This window comes from Bos taurus, chromosome 21 (genome assembly GCF_002263795.3).
Source record: "Bos taurus isolate L1 Dominette 01449 registration number 42190680 breed Hereford chromosome 21, ARS-UCD2.0, whole genome shotgun sequence".
Lineage (NCBI taxonomy): Eukaryota > Metazoa > Chordata > Mammalia > Artiodactyla > Bovidae > Bos > Bos taurus.
In genome coordinates this window covers 55,172,071-55,186,765 of record NC_037348.1, presented here as the reverse complement: position 1 = coordinate 55,186,765, position 14,695 = coordinate 55,172,071, and the positions used below count along the sequence as shown (strand labels likewise).

Below are 14,695 nucleotides of genomic sequence, written 5' to 3'. Positions count from 1 at the left end.
GGTCTCCATCCATGTGTGGTTATGAGCCTGTTAGTAGGAAGTATACCTTTATTTTTTAGTAGAATTCACTATGAACTCATTCCCAGTGTCAGCAGAATATTGATGTTTATTGACTGATACAGTGGACAGTGTTGTATGCTGACTTTGTTTAGATCTAACAGTGGCTGAGGTTAGATTTTCTAGAATTAAAGATCTGGCACTTTTTTCTTGGTATATATGTTAATATCCGGTACAAATGTTAACGTTTTTATTTAATTGCTTAGTCATGTTTGACTCTTGTGCAACCACACGGACTGTAGCCTGCTAGGCTCCTCTGTCCATGAAATTTCCCAGGCAAGAATACTGGAGTGGGTTGCCATTTCCTTCCCCAGGGGGTCTTCCTGATCCAGGAATTGAACCCATCTGCATTGGTAGGTGGATTTTTTTTTTTTACCACTAAGCTACCAGGGAAGCCCACGTATGTTAATATCTTGGTACATACGATGATAAAATATTATGTTTTACTCTTTCAGTATTCATCTATGTGATGCACGGGGTCTTTGTTGCCGCTCGTGGGCTTTCTCTGGTTGCGGCATGTGGAGGCTGCTCTTTGGTGTGGTGGTTTCTGTTATTGCAGAGCGTGGGCTCTAGGGCGTGCGGGCTTCAGTAGGTGCAGCTTAAGGGCTCTACAGTGTGGCCTCAGGTGTGGCTTGCAGGCTTTGTTGCTCTGTAGCCTGTGGGATCCTTCAGGATCAGGGTTGGAACCTATGTCCCCTGCACTGGCAGGTGGATTCTTAACCCCTGGAACACTGGGGAAGTTCCTCCAGGAACCATTTTACTGATTGACAAGAGGCATAGCTATTTTATTCCTTAGTCAAGCACTTTTCTTTAATTCTGGCAGCTAGCCATATAGGAGATTGTTCTCTGGGAGAATTAAACTGGTAAATAGTTTAAGTGGAACATATTATTGCTGCTGTTCATTAATGGGCCATTATGGCTCTCATGTCAAAGTGTTTAATTTTAGTTTGAGAAATTGTCTTATATTCTTTATTATACACCAGATGCCAAAAATATTTCTTTTAAAATGCTGGTTTACCTTCAATTTTTAAAAAATTTATTTTAAATGAAACAAAGATGAATGTTTTTAATGATAAAAGGTACAATTTCACAAAGAAGATAGACATCATAAACCATTAGACACTTTTACAACAAAGAAAGACACGTAAAGCGAATATCAGAAGAAGTACAAGGGAAGAGAGAAATGTATAATCACAGATATATTGACATGTCTCTGAGAGTATTTTATCAAGTGCAAAAAAATAAGAATAAGAGCATCTTTAATGTCAATAATTTAAATATATATTTAATTTATATTAAGCATATCCTACAGAAATATATTTAAAATTTTGTATCTCATGCATTGTTATTAGATATCCATAGGACATTTAGAAAAATTGGCAAGAAGATAAACATTACTAAGTTTCAGAAAATAGAATTCTTTTTGTGTGTGTGTTTCAGGTATACATATACACATATGTTATTTTTGAAATTATTTTCCATTATAGGTTATTACAGGATACTGACTAGGTTCTCTGTACTATACAGTAAACCTTTGTTGCTTGTTGTAGATCTATTTTTTTAATTTGAAATCTAGCATTCTAGTCATACTAAATCAAACAAGTGGAATCAAAATGTCATAAAGTTTTTAGTTAGGCAAAAATTCATACATTTTGTAAAATATATATATTACATATATGTATACAAAAGCTTCTGCTGTGCTTGATAAAGGCTTGAGAAAGAACATCAAAAAAAGAAGATGGAGAAATTGGAAAACATAAACTGAATGAAATGAGAGCACTAAATATGAAGTAGAAAAAGTGAAACAAACTAGATAAAAGTAAAAGACCTCATATAGTCCAGTTGTTTTTAAACATGGCTGCTCATTAGAAATATATCTGGACCTCTGGCCAATAAAAAAAAGCAATACCTGGATATTTGTAGTTTTCAAAAAATTTCAAGGTAATTCTGATACGCATATGGATTTTAAAAAGTGATTACAGGTTTTTCTATTAAGTGGTAGTTTAGGTGATACAGAATTACATAATTTTTCTGTTGACCAATCATGATACAGTGATATGAGGTGAGTAATAGTTACATAATCACAATAGTAAAAGATGTTTATTATTTTTCACAATCAAAAGATAATTATAAAAAATATAATTACAGTTGAAAGCCATAATGGGAACATGCTGCTGCTGCTAAGTCACTTCAGTCGTGTCCGACTCTGTGTGACCCCACGGACAGCAGCCCACCAGGCTCCCCCTGTCCCGGGGATTCTCCAGGCAAGAACACTGGAGTGGGTTGCCATTTCCTTCTCCAATGCAGGAAAGTGAAAAGTGAGAGTGAAGTTGCTCAGTCATGTCTGACTCTTCATTACCCCATGGACCTCAGCCTACCAGGCTCCTCCGTCCATGGGATTTTCCAGGCAAGAGTACTGGAGTGGGGTGCCATTGCCTTCTCCAATGGGAACATGATTAACTGTAAATATAATTACATACAATTTGGGGGGGAGGTCAAGCAGAAGTGATGTGGTAAGTGGAAATGCATACATGCACATGTTTTCATCTGCTCAGCCAGTCTATGTCTTTTGGTTGGTGCATTTAATCCATTTACATTTAAGGTAATTATCAATATGTATGATCCTATTACTGTTTTCTTAATTGTTTGGGGTTTATTTTCTGTAGGTCTTTTCCTTCTCTTGTGTTTCTTGCCTAGAGAAGTTCCTTTAGCATTTGTTATAAAGCTGGTTTGGTGGTGCTGGATTCTCTTAACTTTGCTTGTCTGGAAAGCTTTTGATTTTTTCATCAAATCTGAAAGAGAGTCTTGCTGGGTAGAGTCTTCTTGGTTGTAGGTTTTTCCCCTTCATCACTTTAAATATATCATACCTTTCCCCTCTGGCTTGTAGAGTTTCTGTTTAGAAACCAGCTGATAGCCTGGTGGGAGGTCGCTTGTATGTTATTTGTCATTTTTCCATTGTTGCTTTTAATATTTATCTCTGTCTTTAATTTTTGTCCATTTGATTACTGTGTGTCTCAGTGTGTTTCTCCTTGGGTTTATCCTGCTTGGGACTCTGTGCTTCTTGGACTTGGTTTGTTTGTTTCCTTTCCCATGTTTGGGAAGTTTCCATCTATTATTTCCTCAAATATTTTCCTCTGGTCCTTTCTTTCTCTTCTCCTTCTGGGACCTGTATAATGCGAATATTGGTTCATTGAATGTTGTCCCAGAGGTCTCTTAGGCTCTCTTCACTGCTTTTCATTCCTTTTTCTATATTCTATTCTGTGGCAGTCATTTCCACCTTTCTGTCCTCCAGATCATTTATCTGTTCTTCTGCCTTAGTTATTCTGCTATTGATTCCTTCTGGTGTATTATTTTCTGTTTGTTTTTTCTTTAGTTCTTCTAGATCTTTAGGCTTCCCTGGTGGCTCAGATGGTAAAGCGTCTCTGCCTACAATGTGGGAGCCTCGGGTTCGATCCCTGGGTCGGGAAGATCCCCTGGAGAAGGAAATGGCAACCCACTCCAGTACTCTTCCCTGGAAAATTCCATGGATGGAGGAGCCTGGTGGGCTACAGTCCATGGGGTTGCAAAGAGTTGGACACAACTGAGCGACTTCACTTTCTTTCTAGGTCTTTGGTAAACATTTCTTGCATCTCTTCAATCTTTGCCTCCATTCTTTTTCTGAGATCCTGAATCATATTCACTATCATTATTCTGAGTTCTTTTTCTGGAGCATTGCCTATCTCCACTTCATTTGTTTTTCTGGGGTTTTACCTTGTCCCTTCATCTGGGACATAACTTTCTGCTTTTTCATGCTGATTAACTTTCTGTAATGTGGTTTTGTTTTACTCGCTGTGTGATTGTGGTGGTTCTTGCCTTTCTGTCTGTCCTCTGATGGAGGAGGCTAAGAGGCCTGTGTAAGCTTCCTGATGGGAGGGACTGGTGGTTGGAACACTTGAGTCTTGCTCTGGTGGGCAGGGCCTTGTTCAGTAAAGCTTTAATCCAGTTATCTGCTGATGGGTGGGGTTGAGTTTCCTCCCTGATAGATGTTTGTCCTGAGGTGACCCAGCCTTGGACTCTATGGTAGGGTTAATGGCGACCTCCAAGGGGGTTTATGCCAAAGGAGACCTTCCCAGACAGCTGCTGCCAGTCCCCCCTGTCCCTGTGGTGAGCCCCCTGCTGACCCCGCCTCCATAGGAGACCCCGCCACACCACCAGGTAGTTCTGGTTCAGTTTGGGCTCACTGCTCCTTTGCTCTGAGCCTTGATGCACACAAGGGTTTGTTTGTGCTCTCTAAGGCTGGCGTCTCTGTTCCTCCAGTCCTGTGGAAGTCTTTATAATCAAATCCCACTGGCCTTCAAGGTCAGATTCCCTGGGGTTTCCCAGTCCCTTTGTTGGATCCCCAGGCTGGGAAGCCTGACGTGGTGTTCAGAAATTTCACAACAGTGGGAGAACTTCTTTGGTATTACCTTTCTCCAGTCTGTGGGTCACCTACCCAGTAGGTATGAGGTTTGATTTTATCGTGAGTGTGCACCCCCCCCCGCCCCCCGCCGTCTCACTGCGGCTTCGTCATTGTCTTTGGGTGTGGGGTGTCTTTTTTGGTGGGTTCCAGCGTCCTCCTGTCGATGGTTGTTCAACAGCTAGTTGTGATTTTGGTGCTCTCGCAGGAGATGAGTGCATGTTCCTCTACTCCACCATCTTGAACTGGAACGCTACTTTCAATTTTATGTTTACAAAATTTTTTTCAGTGTTATTACTATTTTGGAGAAATTACGAACTTAGCAGCTTTACAGAAAAACAGTTTGCTTTCATGACAAGTTTTTGTAACTGTTGTAGTCTACACTGAAGTCTGTGCCAGGTGCTATTTTAAGTGTCGCACATATTACTTCATTATTTCATTTATGATGCTTTTTAAAGTATATATCTGGAAACAGTAGGCTTATTAGATATTCTGAGAGGGAAAAAAATTCCATGGTCATAAATATTAAGTTTGAGAAAACACCAAGAACTGTAACCATGCCTTCCCCCATTGTGGGAATTCACAGTGCATATTACATTAAAGACCTTAAGAAGTCTTAGAGTAAAGATATTTATTTTATTGTGTAACCCAGAACTTCCCAAACTTATTTGACCATTGAACATTTTTTACAGTAATGTTTATTATATCCCTGTGTTACATAGTTTGGGAAACACTGCCGTAACTAAATAAAATAATAATAGCAGCTAACATTTATTGGAGTTGGTGATGGACAGGGAGGCCTGGTGTGCTGCAGTCCATGGGGTCGCAAAGAGTCGGACACGACCGAGCAACTGAACTAACTGAACTGAACATTTATTGGTCACTGGCTATATGCCTGGCACTATTCTAAGGACTTTTAAGTGATTTAACTTACTTAATTCTCACAACTAAGGTATGAAGTAAATATTATTCTCATTTTGCACTCACGAAACTGAGGCATAGCAAGTTAAACTCATTTGCTTAATGCTGTATAGCTAATAAACAGAGGAAGTGGCATTTATTCCAGGCAGTCTGATTCCAGAGCCTGCCTTCCTGACTGCTGCAGTGTGCAGTCTCTTAGAGTGAAAGGGACATGTGTCAAAAGGAAGGTCTATGTAGGAGTTGAGAAGAGGAAGAAACTTGTCTGAAGGGAATTTTGACAAATCCTTCGGGTGAGGGCCAGTTGAACATTGAAGGTTTTAGATATTGAGAGATTCGGGGAAAGGACATTGCATTTAAAAAGAAGCCTTGGTGGGCAAAAGCACAGAGGCAGAAGGTAAAGAGAACACAGGTGGGAACAGTCCAGTTGGTCGCCAGGCTGAAGATGTGACGGTGCACAGGTCAAGGGCAGAGGATTCTGGGAACTTTCCCTCATCTCTTGTAGCCTTTGATTATCATCTTTTATTCATTTATTTACCAGCATCTTCTCTGTTGCTGTGTTCCTATCACTACTATGAAGATAAAAAGACAGGGTCCCTATTCTCTTAGGAGCTTACACTTGGCGTGCAAGCAATCCAGAACTGTGGTCGCTGCAGTAGAGAGGTGGGAAAGCTGTGTTAGAAAGAGGGCGCAGAGCCTGTGAGCGGGCCTGAAGGTGGCCGAGAGGCCTCAGCAGACGTGCTCAGCAGTGGGGCGGAGAGGGGGCAGGGGCAGAGGACGCTGCAGGCAGAGTGAAGAAGCTTGCACGTGTTGTAGACTCCATGGCGTGCTTAATGAATATTTAGGATGCAGCAAGAACGAAAGGGTGGGACTGAGGAGAGTGGATGCTCTTGAGGTTGCTCAGGGCCCAGAGCACGAGGCTTCGTATCCCACAGAACAAAGTTTTGATTTTTATCTTTGATTTTTTTTTTTTAGATTTTTATCTTGTATGTGATGGAGAGCCTTTAAAGAATTTGGGGGAAAGGAATGATATGCTCAGATTTGCATATTGGGAAGGTCTAATCGGAGCAGTGTAAGAGTTGATTGGAACAGGAGAGATTAGAGGCAAAGTTTAGACCAGAGGCAGTGAGTGTCAAATTAGGGCAGTAGCAGCAGGGATTGAGAGGCATGAAGCAGATGTAAAATACATACAGAACATACAGAAGGTGAAATTAATGGGCTGCTGAATTCCTGATCGCAGGGATGATGGCAGAGGGAGGAACCATGTATGATGCCTGGGCTTTCTGCTAGGGCAGATAGATGTGTGCTCAGTTGTTCAGTCATGTCCTACTCTTTGCGACTGTTTGGACTGTAGTCCACCAGGCTCCTCTGTCCATGGGATTTTTTTAGGCAAGAATACAGGAGTGGGTTGCCATTTCCTCCTCCAGGACTCTGCCTAACCAGGGATCGAACCCATGTCTCCTCTGTCTCCTGCATTGTAGGCAGATTCTTTACCCACTGAACCATCAGGGAGCCCAGATAGATGGTGGTACCGTTTACTGGGAGAATATAAATAGGACACAGGTTTACGAGAGAAGATCCTTCCTTCAGTAAATATTTATTTAGAGCCACTTTTGTGGCAGGCACTGTGCTATTTGGAGGATAAATCCAGGAAAGAAGATGGTTACTACTCTTACTGTGGCCTCTGAATCTAGTAAGAGGGACACACAGGAAAAAGAATAAGCAAATACATTAAAAAGATCTTAACAGGCCAACTTGGAGCCTGGACCCAAGTCATTATAAGAACAAGACCTGAACTTCTAAACAGTTGCAAAAGCAGGTGTAGGTCGCTGCTGCTCTTTGGGTCTCCTTTCCAACTGAGGAGCCGCCTGGAGTCCCAGCCTGCTGGACTGGTCTTGCCCCTGCTCGCTTGCTATGTTCACGAGAAGGAGTTGACTTAAGTTCTGGGCTCCCAACACATGCTTTAGTTCAGTGACCTTGGCAGATGGTGCTGACTCATATCTGGCTAGAATAGGAGATGGTGAGTGGAGAGGGATGAGATTTCTGGAGATGGTACAAGTTCTGGTAATGACACTGGTGAATGCAGATGCTGGGGTAGAGGAGAGGAAAAGGTTAATGGTGTGATTAGATTGGGAAAGCTTGTTGCTGGATGGGTCATCTGTTGGTTGTTAGCCTCAAAAATGATCATGGAAATGGGAGATGGGGAGGCTTTGAACCAGGTGTAAGGTGTTCATGCATGAGAGGGATTGGGAGGATGTGGGTGAGTATGGAACGACAGATAATGGTTTGGTAGGAGCAAGAAGTAGGGAGGTAGAAATGATCTGTTAATGACAATGGGGAGCAAGGAGGCCTCTCATCTCCAAATTCTTTTTTTTTTAATATTTATTTCTATTTATCTGTTTAGCTGTGCAGAGTCTTAGGTGCTGCACACAGAATCTTTAGCTGTGGCGTGTGGGATCCAGTTCCCCAACCAGGGGTTGAGGTTTGGTTAAGGAAAATCAGCCCCTGCTACAGAGAGCTTCAGGGGATATGAGAGGCACTGGGGATGTCCAGGGTTCATTGAAGGCAAGGAAATGGAGAGGAGTTTGAGTTTTAGAGGGGTTAAGATACAGGTGTCCCTGGTATATCCAAGGGTAAGAGTTCAGGAGGCATTTATATCTGAGAGCTTAGAGCTGAGTCATCATGGTATTGTTGGTAGACAGGTCAGAATAAGTCGTGTAAGACTGGCCAAGGAAAACACGAAGAGTGAGGAGAGAAGTGAGAACAGACTCCTGGGAAATACTAATTTAAAATGAATAGGCTGAGGAAGAGGAGTCAAAAACAAGTAGAGCTAGCTAAACAGGTAGAATGAAAAGAAGAGTGACTTTATAGATTTTAGAGAAGAGATTTTCAAGAAAGGAGTAGTCAAACATAATCATTCAGTCAGTAGTAGTATTTAAATGTGTGCGCCTGTGCACATTGAGTACCATCTCCCAGAGAGAGAGTACACTCTCTGAGGGGAGGGGCGGGGGTGGTCTGTCCTCTGTCTCTCCCATCTTCTCTCTGGCAGCAGCACGGTCATGCACAGACAGTCTAGAGGAGGAAGGCAGGTGGGCAGATTACAGGTGCCCTATAATCTCTCAGTTCTGTGCCGAGAGAGGACACTGCTGGTTGGTTCTAGAACTTTTCCTTATTAAGCCTGGGGATTAGCTTCAGAAGCTGCTTCAGACTGAGCTCCAGGCAACCACTACCAGTTCATCAAAGCAGGCACGGGAGTGAGATAGAGTCAGTTTGATATTCCTGTCCTCTGTAGGTATCAGAAATTCAAATATTTTGCTTACTATCTTTTTGGTCTTCATTTTTATAAACAGTAATACCATTATATATCAGTTTTTGCCTGTGATTTTTAATTTCCTTAATCGTGTATTGAAATACCTAATTTGAAACAACTGTCAGGCTACCCACTGCTGTAATCAGGTACCCAGAAGGGCTCCTGACCACACTTTCTCCTCCTCTAACCTGCCAGCTTCCCTGCCTTCCTTCACCTAGGGCGTTACCTCTCTTCTCTGCGTTGGAATCCTTGCTGGCATCTCAGCAGCCAAAGGTTGTGAACTTGTCCAGTAAAAAGATAATTTAACTTAGCTCCAGGTAATAGAGGCCCCCTCCTCCTGATCTAGTACCATCTTTGTTTATTTATTTTATTGAAGTATATATTCCCTATAGAATGCACGGGTCTTAAATGTGCAGTTCAGTGGTTTTGACAATATGTCACAACTATTCAAAGCAAGATACAGAACATTTCCATTATTCCAGAAAGTTCTTTCCTAATTCCCAACTCTCTAAACTGAAATTTCTTGCCATCTAGGACTATCCAGTCATCACAGGAGCATTATGTTCTTGTGGCGTTTCTAAGCCGTTATACCCCTTTCTTCCGGCAGGAGACCGAAGAGCCGATCGTAGAGTGTCAGGAGTGTGAAACGGAAGTCTCCCCTTCACAGACCGGCGGCTCCTCGGGTGACCTGGGGGACATCAGCTCCTTCTCCTCCAAGGCGTCCAGCTTACACCGCACGTCAAGTGGGACGAGCCTGTCTGCCATGCACAGCAGCGGCAGCTCAGGGAGAGGAGCCGGACAGCTCAAAGGGAAAACCAGCGGGACAGAACCTGCCGAGTTTGCCTTGCCCAGCTCCCGAGGAGGCCCAGGAAAGCTGAGGTGCAGACAGGGTCTCCAGAGAGAGAGCCACCGCAGGGGCAGGGTTGCTGACGTGTTAATATCATGGGAAAAGGGGAGTTGCGGAAAGTCCCCCCATCCTCCTAGGATCGATCAACTCCTCTTCCACCCCTTTTCATTCCTCTCCTGTTTTGGGGTTTGCATGGGAGGTAGGGTGGAGCCCTGTGGGAGGTAGACTTCCTGAGAAACTGTGGAAAACAGGTGAGGGGCCTCGGGAATGCTGGCCCAGGCTCCTGCCCCCCGCCCCCCACTTTCTGCAGCCTGTGGGTGTTTTGGTTGGGAGCACAGGAAGTTCGGGGTAGTGGCCCCAACCTGACACGTTCCCTAGCTTTTTGTTTTCCTCTACAGGTACCCAGAGCCTGAAGTACAAGAGAAGGCAGGGCAGGAGTGGATGTGCTGTTTTTGAGGGCAGCAGTAGGAAGCTTTGTCAGGAGGGTCTAGACTGGAGTGTAGAAGGATGCCCTTTACTTGGTATCCTAACTCCCGCTCCCAGCTAATTTGGTGGTGGGTGTGTGGACCAGCTTCCTGCTGCCCTGGAGGCTCAGCCTTGCTGGCCTGGCATGTAGTCTGAGGACCAAGGGGAGACTGTGAAGAAGGATCCGGTAGCAGGCGCTCTCAGACTAACCTGTCTTCATTCTCTAGTCCTAGAAAAGGGGTCAGTCAGACAGGGACGCCAGTGTGTGAGGAGGATGGTGATGCGGGCCTTGGCATCAGACAGGCAGGGAAGGCTCCAGTCACACCTCGTGGGCGCGGGCGAAGGGGCCGCCCGCCTTCTCGGACCACTGGAACCAGGTACCCGGGTAGTGTGAGATACACTAGTCTGTGACTTGTTCAGAAAAAAGGGAGTAGAGAGAAGAGAGGGGAGCAGAGAGTATGTGGGGTGTCAGGAGGGAGAAGAGGGGCCCACACTGACTGGGGAGTGGGCCGGGATCAGAGTGAGGCCCCTGAGACACCAGGCTTCTGCCTGCGATGGGGTTAGCAGCGAACGGGCTGGAGACCACGGACAGAGGAGTGGGGAAACTGATAGATCCTACTGCCCTTGGCTCATTCTCACTGCCTTCGCCTGTCTCTTATCTCACTTTAGGGAAACAGCTGTGCCTGGCCCCTTGGGCATAGAGGACATTTCACCTAGCATGTCGCCGGATGATAAATCTTTCACCCGTATCGTGCCTCGAGCGCCAGACTCCAGCAGACGGGCAGACTCGGGTGCTGGTGCTTTGCGTCGAAGCGACTCTCCCGAGATTCCATTCCAGACTGCTGCTGGCCCTTCAGATGGCTTAGATGCCTCCTCTCCAGGGAACAGCTTTGTAGGGCTCCGTGTTGTAGCCAAGTGGTCATCCAATGGCTATTTTTACTCTGGAAAAATCACACGAGATGTCGGAGCTGGGAAGTATAAGTTGCTCTTTGACGATGGGTATGAGTGTGACGTGTTGGGCAAAGACATCCTGCTGTGTGACCCCATCCCCCTGGACACGGAAGTGACCGCCCTCTCGGAGGATGAGTATTTCAGTGCAGGTACTGGAAGAAGCCAGAGCCCTCCTAACGCGTCCGTGGCCCTCCACCACCAGCAGCACTCACTCCAGCCTCAGTGCTCTCCTGTGCCCTCCAGTCAGAAATTTCATTCCCGACACGGCCTACTCTCACCCCTGGCTGCTTTGTTGTTCTTTGTTCCCCTTGTTTATTTTTGAATAAACTCCGTAGTTTGGAAAAAATGTATATACACACAGCATCTGCCACGTGCAGAGTACTGATAGCATAGAGACGTCCCCCGTGCCCCTCAGCCAGCGTTCCCCTTTCCCTGTTGTCAGCATTTTACGTTAACCTGGCACCTTTGTCAGGATGAAGACTACTGCCTTGGCACTATACCATTAACTCAATTCCTGACACACGGATTTCACCAGCTCTTTCCACGTCCTTTTTCTGTTCCAGGATCCAGTTCAGGATTCCTGTACTGCCTTTACTCCTCACATGTCTTTTGTTTTCGGATCTGTAACAATCTCTGAACCTTGTCTTGTTTTTCATGACCCTGACAGTTTTGAGGAGTACGTACTGGGTCAGGTGTTTTTTGACCGTCCTTCAGTTTGGGTTTGTCTCCTGTTTTCTCTTGGTTGGGTTGGCATTAATGAGTTTCTGAAAAGAATGCGACGGTAGTGCATGCCCTTCTCACGGCATTGTGTGTGGGAGGGGGGTGGGCGACAGCCAGAGGGTGTCTCTGGGATGTCTACCTTTCATGTGTCCATTCTTTGAATGTGTTGCCTCTTTTCTGTGAGGTGATTTGGAGATACATGTTTCATTGAGTTTGTCATTAAAAACATTCTTTAATGAGGGTTGTTTGGAACAGTGATTGGGTACAGTGGGCAAAAATGCGTCAGTTGAAGTCTCTTCAGACTTTGTTGTGTTTGGACTCCTCAGTGGTTTGCTGTCTGCTGCTTTATTTCATTGTTAAATGAACCACCTCACCTTCTAGTTCTGGGTAACACTTAGCTTCACTTAGCATCAGTAGCACATGGATTGAGATCTTTTATGGCCTGTGACTTACATTGTTTGTGTCAAATGTATTTGTTCCTCTTTCCAGTGTAAAGCCTCTCTTGGAAGTCCATGTTAGGCCCTCTTAAGACAGAGCCGGTTCTCTATCCTGCGTGCGTTGTGCCATTCAGGGGAAGGGGACTCGGCCCCATTTATTGAGGCTGTCTTCGGGTGTTAGACTAGGCCTCTTCATGAGTGTGAAGGGTATTCTTGACCTTGGCCTTCTTTGTGCTCTTGAGGATTTAGTGTGGTGGTAGAGATTTAAGCCAGGAGATGAACAAGCAAGGGCAGAGCGAGTGACTCTGTGGCAGAGATAAGGAGAGAACCAAGGCCTGCTTTCTTCCTTTTTTTTTTCCCCCTTGGTACATGCTCTGGGTTTCTGTTAGCCCTTCATTCAAGCACTGGCTAACAGGAGAGAATACATTGATTTTTCTCTTCATAGGAATGAGAAAGTATTCACATTAGTGCCCTGTTTTTATATTTGTATTTATCTTTACATAGGTATCTTTTTCATAGCATTGGAAACGGGTCTTGCCCACGATCACACAGCTTGGTGGCAGCAGAATTAGGCCTAGACTCAGGTCTCCTGAATTCTAGCCCAGTGTGCTTTTGTGCCCCACACTGAGTTCCTTTTAGTCTGGAGGCCTTGTCTTTAGGTCCCGAATCAGAGCAAGATCAGAGAAGCAGATAATGGAGGAGAGGCAGGATTGATTTCCTTCCTTTCTCTGCTCTGTATTTCTACTTCGATTTTGCTACACAGACTCGTGCTTTCTCTTGAAATGATGTCATCTTTCATCTGTGACTTAACTCAAGAATTACCACCCAGCCTCCAAACAAACGAAGAAGGAAAGGTTTAGTAAGTTATAATGGGACCATTAAGAAACCACATGCATTTCATTTTGAGAACCATTTGAATTGCTAACAACCCATAAAGGCTGGCTTTAGGAAACAATTTTATAACTAGAGGGTTCCTGCTGCTGGGAACCTGCACGTTCCAATCCCTGAGTGGTGGTGGTGTGTGGGCTTGACGGCTAGGAGTTTGCTCAGTCCTAACCTCAGCCCTCTCTTGGACCTCCTGTGACTCCCTGCTTCAGGCCTGCTCTGAATAGATGCCGAGCAACCTAAACAAGCTGCTTTTTTGTTTTTTTCCCCCTTCACCCAGGAGTGGTAAAAGGGCACAGGAAAGGAGTCTGGAGAGCTGTACTACAGCATTGAAAAAGAGGGCCAAAGGAAGTGGTATAAGCGGATGGCTGTCATCTTGTCCTTGGAGCAAGGAAACAGGCTGAGAGAGCAGTATGGCCTGGGCCCGTATGAGGCAGTAACGCCCCTCACCAAGGCAGCAGACATCAGCTTAGGTAAGACCCTGGCTTCCTGAACTACTGCCAACAGACCCCTGGCCTGCTTATGGGCAGAGTGGTGGCTTTCGAGCAGTTTGTAAAGCTTCCCTCAGTCTTACTCCTTTGTGGTTTATGAGATGGAAATGAACTCGCATATTGGGAGCCACTGCATATCTCTTGTTTTCTTGCTAGGACCCAATAGTAAGTCCTCAGATTTTTCTGGCTTCCCCAGTTCTATGAAGGACCAAACACACTTTAGTCATGGCAGAAGCTGAAACAGAAAATATGGTGACCTTGGCAGAGGCTTCCTGCTCATGTGGGAGGTGGAGGAGAGGGTGTGGTGGTTTTTAAATCAGGCTGCAATCAGCTTCTTAGAGGTCATGGCCTCAGACCATCATAGGAGATGACTTGCCTTTGGCTCATTGTATCGCAGACAATTTGGTGGAAGGAAAACGGAAACGGCGAAGTAACATCAACTCCCCAGCCACCCCCACCACTTCCAGCAGCAGCAGTACAACCCCGACTCGAAAGGTCACAGAGAGCCCTCGTGCCGCCACGGGGGTCCCCTCGGGCAAAAGAAAGCTTGTCACTCCTGAAGAGGAGCGGTCCCCTGCCAAGCGAGGCCGGAAATCTGCCACTGTGAAACCTGGTGAGTGCTCCCTTTTACCCTGTTCTCCCCCAGACCTCGGAATGCAGGGTCAGCTGCTGGAGAGGTGGAGCCTGGCACAAGCAGGGGCTCCTTCCTGATCACAGAGTCGGTGCCCGCACACGCCCACCTCTCCATCTCCCAGCAGAGCCCAGTCTGGTACCAGAAAGGAAGGCAGGCTTTGATGGGAAACATCCCTCGATGCCTGTGTTGGTTCTGGGAGGGAGAAGAAATGTAATGGATTTTAGGCAGACTCACAGGAGGTGCAGTTTTTCTTGGACCTCTTCCTTTATCTGGTACTGTCTTCCTCTGGAAGCTCTGCTGCCCCCTCCCTTATGCTCAGGGCCCTCTGGCTTTCCCACATGTCCTATTAAAAGGCTGCTACCTTAGCCTGTGTCTCCCCTTTCCACACTAACCCCCAAACAACCCCTTTCCAGCCCCTCAAGCTGCGTGTTTATAGAAGTTCAGTCCATCTGTTGTTCACTGGGTGTGTGCTGTGACCCAGCCGCGGCCTCTGTGGATGCTGGAGACACAGAGGCAGGGTCTGCAGTGTCTGCCCCAGGGCGCTG

The 14,695-nt window shown here is 45.5% G+C and overlaps 1 protein-coding gene across 1 annotated transcript in view; it reads left to right on the top strand.

The window, feature by feature from the left end:
* Positions 1–14,695, top strand: part of TP53BP1 (tumor protein p53 binding protein 1) — a 67,814-nt gene that overhangs the window by 46,264 nt on the left and 6,855 nt on the right. Inside the window, 6 exon segments of the mRNA NM_001206397.3 lie at positions 9,328–9,599; positions 10,260–10,409; positions 10,702–11,132; positions 13,306–13,324; positions 13,326–13,498; positions 13,914–14,129. Of these exon segments, the coding sequence (NP_001193326.2) occupies positions 9,328–9,599; positions 10,260–10,409; positions 10,702–11,132; positions 13,306–13,324; positions 13,326–13,498; positions 13,914–14,129 (1,261 nt within the window).